This window comes from Enhydra lutris, unplaced genomic scaffold, assembly GCF_002288905.1.
Source record: "Enhydra lutris kenyoni isolate GAN:26980312 unplaced genomic scaffold, ASM228890v2 scaffoldscaffold15, whole genome shotgun sequence".
NCBI classification, from domain to species: domain Eukaryota; kingdom Metazoa; phylum Chordata; class Mammalia; order Carnivora; family Mustelidae; genus Enhydra; species Enhydra lutris.
Genome location: NW_019154099.1, coordinates 63,202,532 through 63,212,840, shown reverse-complemented (window position 1 = coordinate 63,212,840; position 10,309 = coordinate 63,202,532). Strand labels below are relative to the sequence as shown.

At 62.1% G+C, this 10,309-nt stretch overlaps 1 protein-coding gene across 3 annotated transcripts in view; it reads left to right on the top strand.

Moving 5' to 3' along the window:
• The first annotated feature begins 1,305 nt into the window (after nt 1–1,305).
• The window catches only part of LOC111147090 (growth arrest specific 6), a 32,661-nt gene continuing 23,657 nt past the window's right edge, over nt 1,306–10,309 (top strand). For all 3 annotated transcript variants that reach the window (XM_022502977.1, XM_022502976.1, XM_022502978.1), the window contains exons 1-2: nt 1,306–1,571; nt 2,001–2,167. In XM_022502977.1, coding sequence (XP_022358685.1) covers nt 1,493–1,571; nt 2,001–2,167 — 246 coding nt within the window. In that variant the 5' untranslated portion in view covers nt 1,306–1,492. The remainder of the gene's footprint in view (nt 1,572–2,000; nt 2,168–10,309) is intronic.

The window sequence follows — 10,309 nt, the reverse complement described above, 5'->3', positions numbered from 1 at the left end:
CGGTGAGTCCACACCCAGTGTCCCTCCCAGAGAGACACAGAGGGACACACTCTCACTGGGATCAGACTCAGAGAATTCCAAGAACTCTACAAACTCTCTTCACCAAACACACACCAGTAAGAAGTAATTGCACACACTTCCTGAAATCTACCCACGGGCCGGGGTTCTGGAACTCTGGGAAATAACAAGTGCCATGAACTAATCAAAGATCTGCGTAAATACGCACTGGAGAATGTACGGCCCCACCCTGATTCTTGAAACCAGCGCTTCTCCTTAAGAACAACAAGCAGGAAAATTAACGCGCTGTTCTTTCTCGGCCCAGGGCAATGCAGGACCCTTTCATCACCGGCGGGCCGAGGAGGGAGAGCTTTGTAGCTGCGGATCACAAGCGCCCACGACCTACCTATTAAATTGTTAATGCGCTTTGGAGAGCCTCTCATCAAAGTTCGCCTCCCGGAATTTAACATATTAATGGTCATTGACCCCACCTTCAGACCTTGACCTCAAAGCCTCCACAGCGATGACCTTTCGTTCCCCCATTACAGAAGGTGAGGAGAAACTGAGGTCTGGACTCTCAGTGTTGAGCCCTCAAGTACAGTGACCCCGCATTTGGGGGGGTGGGGCAGGTGCGCACCGGGCCCTGGGAGGACGGTGTCCAGGCCTCCGCTCCCGCGCCGCTGGGCTCCCTGCCTGCTGGGCCCCACAACGCTCCGACCCCGTGTGTGCGCGCGTGTGTGCGCGCGTGTGTGCGCGCGTGTGTGCGCGCGTGTGTGCGCGCGTGTGTGTCGCCCTTGACGCTGCGGAGTCCCGGCACGGCGCTGCTTTCGGCTGAACTACGTACTGGGAAACCTCAAGGTTTTCAGTGTCGTCGCTATGGGAAACAGATCCCAAAAGGGGCTCCTTCCATCTCACGCCCCGACCTCGCGGGGATTCGGCGTGACATCAGCTTCTCTCTTCTTCGGAGGTTTTTAGTCTCGAGACCCCAGAAACGATGCCGGGCATTCGGGATGCGCCGGCGAGGGCTGGGGGCGAGCGCGGCCGGTGCCCCCCCGCACTTCGCTCTTACTTCGCCCCGTAGGCCCTCGCCCCGAGCCAATGACCTGCGCCGCGATCTGGGGGCAGCTCTGTCCCCGGGACGCCCCGCTCGAAGCAGCCCCGTCCGGGGGCCCGGCTGCCCCGGGGTCTCCGCCGCGAAAACCCGCTCCCGCGCCGGGCGCGGGTGGAAACCGGCGCGCCCCGCCCCCGCGCGGCCCCGAGGCCGGTCCTGCCCGCGCGCCCCGCCCCAGCCCCGGCCGCGAGCGCAGAGGTGCCGCCGCCGCCGCCGCCGCGATGTGACCTTCAGAGCCGCCCGCACGGGATGACCGGAGCCACCGCCCCGCGGCGCCCGCGGCTCGCCACGGCCTCCCGGGTGCTCTGAGCGCGCGCTCCCGGCCCGGCCCTCGTCCCCCGCGGCCCTCGCCCCGCGCTCGCCCCGGCCCGGCCCGGCCCCGCCATGCCGCCGCCGCCCGGGCCCGCCGCCGCCCTGGGCACCGCGCTGCTGCTGCTCCTGCTGGCCTCGGAGTCCGCGCACAGTGAGTTCCCAGCGGGGCCGCGGTGCCGGCCGGCCCGGGAGTCCCCTTCCCTGCCCGCCAAGGACCCACCGCCCCCAGTGCCCGGGCAGCGCCGGTGCCCGCTCCCCGCGCCCTCCAGCACCCCGCGTCCCGGCCCCGCGCCCCCCTCATACTGGGCTCCGCACCCCCGCACCCCGCGTCCCGCCCCCCCCTCGTCCCCCGCAGCCCGCGTCCCGGCCGCCCGCGCCCGCCGCATCCCGCGTCCCGGCCTCGCGACCCCCGCACCCCGCGTCGCGGCCCCCCGCGCCCCCCGGCCCGCGCGCTGCAGCAGCATCCCCGGGGCAGGCGGCCGGGAGGGAGGCCGGCGCGTGCGGGGCGGGCTTGACGGCGTGTCCCCCGTTCCGTCCCCCGCTCTCTCCCGGCGCCGTCCTCCCACCCGCGTCCTGGCAGCCGTGATGCTGCGGGCGCGCGAGGCGGCGCAGTTCCTGCGGCCCCGGCAGCGACGCGCCTACCAGGTCTTCGAGGAGGCCAAGCAGGGCCACCTGGAGAGGGAATGCATCGAGGAGCTGTGCAGCCAGGAGGAGGCCCGCGAGGTGTTCGAGAACGACCCCGAGACGGTGAGCGCGCGGGCGCCTGGGGGTCGGTTCGGTTTGGGCCCCGCCGCGCCGCCCAGGGAACGCAGGGACCGTGCGCGCAGCTGGGGAGCCTCGGGGCCGCTCCCCACGCAGGCTTCCCTTCCCCGACTGCGCGGGGAGCCGTTTATGTCGGGGTGGGGGGACCACGCCGCAGGAAAGGCTCCCACCCAGAAGCCTTCAGGAATGGTGGGCACGCAGGGTCAGAGGGGTCCCCCAGCCCCACCCTCCAGCCTCCTCCGTGGCTTCTGAGCCCCAGGCCTCCTGGTGACTCCGGGTGCTCCCACAGCTGTTGGCAGATGTGTAAGTGGGTCCTCAGTTATCTCCCCCAGCAGGCCTCTGGAGGCAGCCACTTTATTTATTCAAAGATTTACTTATTTGAGCGAGAAAGAGAGAAAAAGAATGTCAGGCAGACTCCGGCTGAGCCCCGGGCCCTGCCAGGGCTTGATCTCAGGACCCTGAAGTCACCACCCTAACAGAAACAAGAGGCAGTGATAACAGCGGCTGGGCCACAGCACCGCTGAAGGCAGTCCTTTGAGGGAGAGGCACACAGCCCCTCTGGGCTTTAAGACGTGAAACAACTGCGATGTTTAAAAAGCCAAACCGTTTCCTGCTCCTGCACCCCAGCTGGACTGGAAGTGAGGTGTGGGCTGCCCACAGCCCCCAGCCGCCTGGGGCGGGGGGCGGAGTGTGTGCTTGAAAGGGGAACTGAGAGATACGGAGTCTGGAACGGCTTGCTACAGCAGGTCCCAAAATACCCCACAGGAATAGGACCAGAACATATGTGGGAGGGCTGGGCAGGAGGGCTGGGGTCAGGGGGCCCGGCCAGGGCGACCTGCGTGGACACCTCTCAGCGAGGTGCTCTCTCGAAGCAGCTGGTGACTTCAGGAGCTGGGCTGTGCTGGTTCAGGACACATTTCTGTTAATAATGTCCTTGGGGACTGTGGGGCGGCTAGGGGCCGGCTGCGGGGAACAGCCCGAGTGTGGACTGGGCATCGGCTTAGGAGTCTGCCGTCTTGCCGGAGGGGACCCACGGGACCCTGTGTGCATTATCTGTTCCGGGACAAATGCCTTTGGAAGCTGGGAGTGTGGAAACTGGATGCACTTTGTACCGTGAGGTCAGGGTGATGGCACAGTGGGGTTTGGTTCTCCCGGAATGGTTCTTCTCAGGAATTCTGGGATTGAAAGAAACCTTGTGATACATGGACAGGCGTGTGTGGCCCGTACAGGTTTCTATTTTCACTTGTATTTCTCATCCATTGGCATGACAACCCCTTTGCGGCCCCTTCTGAAGACAGCCTTCCCAGGATGGCCAGCCACCAATGGTTCTCCTTGGGCCGGTCCTTACCATGGGGCTGCTCTGGGAAGTGCTCCTCACTGTTGCTGTAAGGAACAGGGTTGCTGGTCTTCTCTGGCCTGTCTTCCGGTTTCTGGACTGATGAATCCTGGTGGCCCCATGAGTCATTCCTGGCAGAGGCTTGCTGAGGGTCCGGAGGCAGGGCCGTGAGGCTGGCCACCAGGCAGCTGTAGAATTGTGTGACAGGTGCTGGCGTCCACAGACCATGGGATAGGGCTTACAGGTGACAGGAGTTCGGGGAGACAGGGCTACCCCACCCCCAACCAGTCCCTGCCCAGTCAGGTTGCACTCGCCAAGGCCCTGGCCTGGCTTTTCCTTGTTGCCTGGACACACTATGCTTTAACCATAGTGTCCTCCTTCCCAGAGCTTTAATCCCCTCCCTGGTTTTAATGGCTTTTATGTTTTAATTATAACTTTATTTACAAATGTCTGCTACAAAGGCAAGAAAAGGAAAGCCTGCTTAAGATACTGCATTTTAACGCAAAGCAGTGCCCTCTGGGTGCGTTCCTGCCTGGGAGGTCATGGCCGCCCTTGCCTCCCAGGCCTTTATCCCTAGTGGGGATTTGTCATTTGCTCCTAGCAAAGCCATCCCTATCTTTCCAAGGTTCCGTCCACCTTACCAGCCCCAGCTGCAGGAGCCCGTCTTTCCCTTCAGTTACCTGCTTCCCAGGTTAGACCCCTCAGCGTCTTCTGTCGAGGTCAGCTGGGTTGCAGACCCCTCATTTTAACCTGTTCTCGTGTGGATGTTTGCTCCGTGGTCTGGACTTGGCCTTTGGCGTGTGGAAGGCAGGAGCAGCCAGGCTAGGGACGGCGGTCACCCTCCCCACCATCCGGGGGGACTCTGGAAGCAGCCTGTCTCCCGTGGCTCGTCGGGAGCCCCACACGACCTCCAGCCTGGCTCCGGCTCTGGCAACGCTGCTCTTTCCTCCTGATTTCTTGCTGATGCAGAAGGCAGTGCTGCCCTCCTGGCCCATTCCTAGGTTCTGGGGGCACCCTGGTGAGAACGCAGGGGAGAGCTCGGCCCCGCCCCCCAGGTTGGGTGGGCGGGAGCAGCGGGAGCCAGCTCCCCCCCGCTGAGTACTTTCTGGTGTCGGAGGCTCCTGCTGGAGCTGGGACTGCCGGGGCTGGGACTGCCAGGGCTGGGACTGCCAGGGCTGGGATTGCCGGAGCTGGGATTGCCGGAGCTGGGATTGCCGGAGCTGGGACTGCCGGCTGAGCATTCCTGCTTGGTCTGGCCTGTTGCAGGCCGGGCTCTCTTCCTCTTAGGGAGGGGAAGTGACCTTCACAGCAGGTAGCCACCGGCACAGTGGCTCCTTCCTGGTTCCAGGGGTCATCACACACCTGTGCTGGAAAGGAAGGGGACCTGGGGCGCCTTCCTGACTCCCCGGCATCCTGGCCACCCACCTGCTTCCCTCTTGGGGGCAGATGGCCTTCCCCCGACACTCCCCTGGGGCCCGGCTCCCCATTGTTGCCACCACAAGGCCTCCTCTGCAGGGCTCTGGCGAGTTCGATTCTCCCCTTATCTGTTTCCTCTCACGCGGTTACTCCCCTGCGTGGCATTTCCCTCTCCTTTGCTTGTCTTCGGTCCCGCGTCCCACACGGTCCCTGGCTGTCTGTGCTGGGATTCTCCTAAGCTCCCGGAGGCCAGCCCAGCGGAGTCACCTTCCACTTAAATCCTTGAAGGCAGGCGGGTTCCAGACGCCGGATGCCATCTCGATAATCAGGCTTTGCTTCCGGAAAGGGTTCTGGACAAAAGACGCAGCCCGCCCCGCCTGGCCTGCTGCGCAGAGCCGTGTCTCCGCTTCCCAGCGCCAGGGTGTCTGGCCCTCCAGGCCAGCTGCAGCCTGTGGTACAGGGAAAATTCCAGGCCGGGTTCTTCACAAAGCACCTGGATTCACTGGGTCTGCAGACAGCACTCACAGCTCTCAGGGCACAGGCCAGAGGCACACTTGGAGGGCCTCACGGTGTAGGTGTGCGACCCCTGGGCTATGCGTGCGCTCACAGGAGCCCACTCTGCCCAGTCTCCCTCCATCTCTGTCCTCAGGTATGGGGGGACCCAGTGGTGGCAGGGGGGCCTTTAGGGGTCCAGTCGGCTTCGGAGTGCTGCGCACCAGCCTCCCAAGCACACCTGTCTTCCTGAGACCCCCCCCCCTTCCCTGGGGACAGGGTGGGGACAGTCATCCCTGTGGAGAGGAAAGCCTCTGCTGCAGGTTGTCTCTTGTTGGGGTGGCCCCGAGGGGTCTCAGGAGGGCCCTGGCAAGAGGGTGGAGAGGAAGGACGGGGACCTCGTTACCCCCAGTGACTTGCCTCTGGGATGCGGGTACCTTGGCTGGGGAGGTGACATCCTGGCTGTGACCTCCAGGAGAGCCTCTAGCTGCCTCCTTGCCCCCCATGACCCCCCCCCAGCTTCCCTGAGAGCAGTCACACACACACTCTTCCCTGTGTGACCTTGGGGTATGGGCATACCCCACCCTGCACAGGCCCAACCCATCTCCTTCCTTGGGTTCTCAGGGAAGCAGCTCCTGCCCCGACGATCCCTGTGGACAGAGGCCCCCCTCCTGGACCCTCTCCTTCATGGGCTTCCGCCCCCAGAAGACTGTGCCCATCCCAGGGGCTGGTTTTGCTTTGCCTGAGTGGGCTCCCGCGTGGCTCGGAGGCCTGTCGTCGGGCTGGTGAGAGCGGGACCGGCCCCAGCAGGCCTCCTGCCCCACTTTGTTGCCCCCACACGAGTTCCCTCCCAGGCTCTCCGGCCTACAGGCCCTGTGGATGGCACGTCACCCTTGCCAGCAGGCCCGGCATCTGCAGGAAGGCCATTACAGACAGTCCTGGAAAACACGGAACGTCTGCCCTTGTTATTTAGGAACAAAACAGCCTTTGAAGAATTGGAGGCTTATGGCCCGTTTCTTGAGATCGAGGGTAGCTGGGGCCAGGCCGTTCCGAACACTCCCCGGCCGTCCCTTTGCTCTGGCACCGCCGGCAGGCGCCCCACCCTCTGCTTGTCCCTGGGGCTGGAGGTGGGGGCTGTTTCTGTGTGCAGCAGTTACCGGGGTTCAGGCGTGGTGCAGGACATCGGCAGAGCTTGGGGCCTCCACAGCACGTGTCCGGGAGCCCCTGCAAACCCGGGGCGTGTGCACCTAAGTTTTGACCCCACAGGGTGCAGCTTGTTGGACGTTGTATGACTTTTCAGGAGCAGTTGGAAGTGGAGGAATCTGGGAGCCACATCAGGCTGCAAGTGATCCGCCAAGTACGAGCGTGTCGTCCGGATGAGACAGAGACGTGTGCGGCTAGTGTTTGCTTTCTCAGACTTTGTTCTCCAAACTTGAGAATTGTTTGTTCCTGGTGTTAGCGCCCATGGTAATAACACACATTTTGTCCACATGTGTCCCCCAGACCTGCCATCTAGACCCGGTTGGTGAGGGCCCCTTCTTGGGACACTGAGCTTCGTGGGGAAATCACGCAGCTGATCGCAGGCAGCCCCTGGGGACGGGCCCTCGGGGGTCACTGCTGCAGCTGGGCGCGTCCACATGGGGGCCACCGAGGCTGGGCTGACACGTCCCTCGGCATGGCGGGCGTGGCTGGCCGCTGCAGGTGTGGCCCCTGGGCAGCCGTCTGATTTGGACGTGCGTCTCTGGGGCGCGATGCTTCCGGCCAAGAGGGAGGAACCCGTTAGGACGTTGCTGTTGGCGGTTGTCAGGGGCTGGGGTGGGAGTTCGTGCCTCCCCCCACACCATCATGTGGCGGACCCCAGGACCATCTTGGGTCTGCGCCAAGCGCCCGCACAGTCGCGTTCCCCAGATGCGCGCTGGGGGCAGCTCCGCGTCCAGCCGCGCCTCGCCTATGCGGGGAAAGCCCTTGCGTGCACACCGCGATCTCGCGTGAACCTGGAAAGGCACCGAAACGCAGCTGAACTTCCTTCCTCGGCCAGGAGCAAACAGGCTCTGCAGGGTGTTCGTCACAGCGTCGTAGGACGTGGTGGGCCCTCGCTCCAGACGCTCGGGAGACAGAGGCCCAGGAATTTATGGGGTGACTTGTCTAGGTTATTTCTTCTGTGGGCGGACGCAGATGGAGACTCGGGTTCCCGGGGCCCCAAGGTCAGCATGTTAGCACCGAAGCGGTTGACCTCTGGAGGTGAGAAGCATCTACACCACCTGCTGCAGTGACTCCCACGTGGTTACGTTTCATCCTGAAACTGGTTATGGAAAGTGCCCCAAGGCTGCAGCTCCCCGGTGGGCCTCAGCCACTCCCTGGGGCCCCGCTGCCTCAGGCCCTGTCACACCAGCGTGTGCCGGACACCAGGCGCTGGTCCCGGGACTATGGCGGACTGCCTAACCCTAACCCTAACCCTCATTTTTCGGCCCTGCTGCTGGGTGACGATGCCCAGGATTTTGTCCCCACAGGACTTCCCAACAACAAACGTGCCCATGAGTGTCTGGGGAAAGAGGAGGGGCACCGCGGCCTTGGGGGGTGTTTCTGGGACCTGCCCCCGTTGCAGGGCTGGCCCAGAGGAGCTCTGAGCTCAACAGGGGTTGGGGAGCTGCCCAGCAAGGGTAGGGGTGTCGACTTTCCTTCTGTCTTAGGGAACATGCTTAAGCTGGCGCTCAGTTTGGAGACTCAAGAGATGGATTGGGACAGAAGAAAGGAAGGGGTTTGTGTGAACCGAGCTTAGAAAAACATGCAGAGACTGAGTGATGCTGGCCTTGGGGACGGAGCCTCCGTGCAGGCTGAGGGGCCTGAGCTCGCCTGCCCAGAGCAGGGACTCTCCTGGAGAGCCGTCGCAGTAACAGCGAGACCTTGGCCGAGAGTTCCTCCAGTCGGGGCAGGAGCTAGAAGCAAAAGCCTCTGGACGAGCAACTCAAGTTGTCGTGAGTTTGACAAGTAAGACGTGGAGTTCGCCAACAGGACAACACTAAGGTCAAAGGGTTATTCAGGCTTTTTTGACTCTTTCTCATGGAAGATGCCCTATATTTGTATCATGTAAAAAAGCCGAGTTATTGTGACACACAAGTCCCAGCCAGCTTTGTTAAATAGTTTAAAATTTGGGGAAGCAAAATTTCAGGCTGTTACTTGTTAAAGGAAGTGACACATTCTTAGTTTACTGAGAAACAGCGGCCCGTGTCGGCCTGCAGCATGTAATTGCAGCGGCATTGGGGTACCTGGGTGGCTCAGTCGTTAATTGCAGTGGCGCACGCAGAAGTCCTCGGTACGTGTGACGCACGGCTGAGGGGGCCGCGTCTCAGCCAGGCTGGCCGTGAGTGTCCCGTGAGTCCCCAGATGTGTCGGGGGAGGACTCTCGGACAGCGGCGTCCACGGGGAGACATACTCTCAGTGCTAGATGCTGCCTCAGTTCCCCTGGTTCACCGCATCCCTGCAAGGACCTCACTGGCCTCTGAGGAGCTCAGAGGGTTAAAGGAGGTTTGGACAGGAAGGTCCTTACGAGCTGTCCCTTCCCGTCAGCACGTGGTCCCATTTGTAACCTGCACCGGGGTGGCCGTGCTCTGTCCACATGCTGAGGCCAGGTCGTATTTCTGTCTTGATAATGCACATGTGGACCGACGAGGCTTGTGTGGTTCCCGGCCATTTTTGGAAGACAGATCTGCTTGCACAGTCCAGCTGTGGGGAGACGACCACAGACCCCACCAAGCCTTGGAGGAGGCCCAGGGGAAGAAGTGTGCAGGGGGCCCCTGGAGGGGATCCCGGAGTGATGGGCTGGGCAGGCTGCTGGGCGAGCGAGCTTGCCTAGGTCACCAGTGCCACGTCGGCTAGAATTCCGGAAGGGACCGTCCTGAGGTAGGGAAGGAGGTGGGTGGCAGGTGACTGCCATGTGGGGAGTGTGGGCAGCTCCCTGCTGCTCTTGACTTTGGCCCCATGGGGGACTCTGGGGGCGCAGACCCTGCCAGGCAGACTGGGGACGCAGTGGTCATGTAGGGAAGAGGCTGACGGGATTTTCTATCCACAAATGGGAATTCTCAAGGATTTCGCCAGCCACCTGGTATGCCCTTTCCTGTGGTCCCTTTCTTAGTGAAGGGGCGATGTGGGTGACAACATAATTAGGGAGCAGAGACGGGGAGGTCCTGTCACGGAAACACTGTGGTTTCAGCTCACAGCAGACAGAGGTGGGCAGAGCCTGTCCCTGGGCACAAGTTCCTGTGTTGATGAGCCCCCAGGGAACAGGAGCAGGGGAGAGTGGCATCTGCTGGAAAGGCTGGGTTCGTTGGAGCACTTGGCTCTGTTTACACGGGATGAGCTCTGGCAGGTGGCTTTTGGCCAAAACCAACGCGCTGAGCCTCCTGGAACCAGCCCTCTCCCCGATGGGGTGTGAGCTCCCTACACGGCTGCTCCGCCCATGGGCCGTCCTGCCAGGAGTGGGGACAGCTCAGCTGTTGAGTCTCACATGCTCGTTGGCTCATCACCCCCTGGGAGGGCGGGCCCTTGGAGGGACCAGCAGAAGGAAAGCTAGGCAAATGGCTGTTAATCTAAGGCTCTGAGTTTTAAAAACGTACTGGCAGTTTAGAAGCTGAAGGAATGATAGTACGGCTACTTCCAAGTGTGGAAAGAGACAAGCTAAGAGCATTGATTGAGATTTTTTTCCCCAGTGTGCTTATTGATGTTATAAATAAAATTAAGAATTCGGTGCTTTGTTCAAGTCAGTGAAAATTGTAGGACTCTGGTTGCCTGCTCATTCATCCTCCTACCCATCCGTCCACCCACCCATCCAACCAACCATCCATCCATCCATCCGTCCGCCCACCATCCATCCGTCCACCCACCCA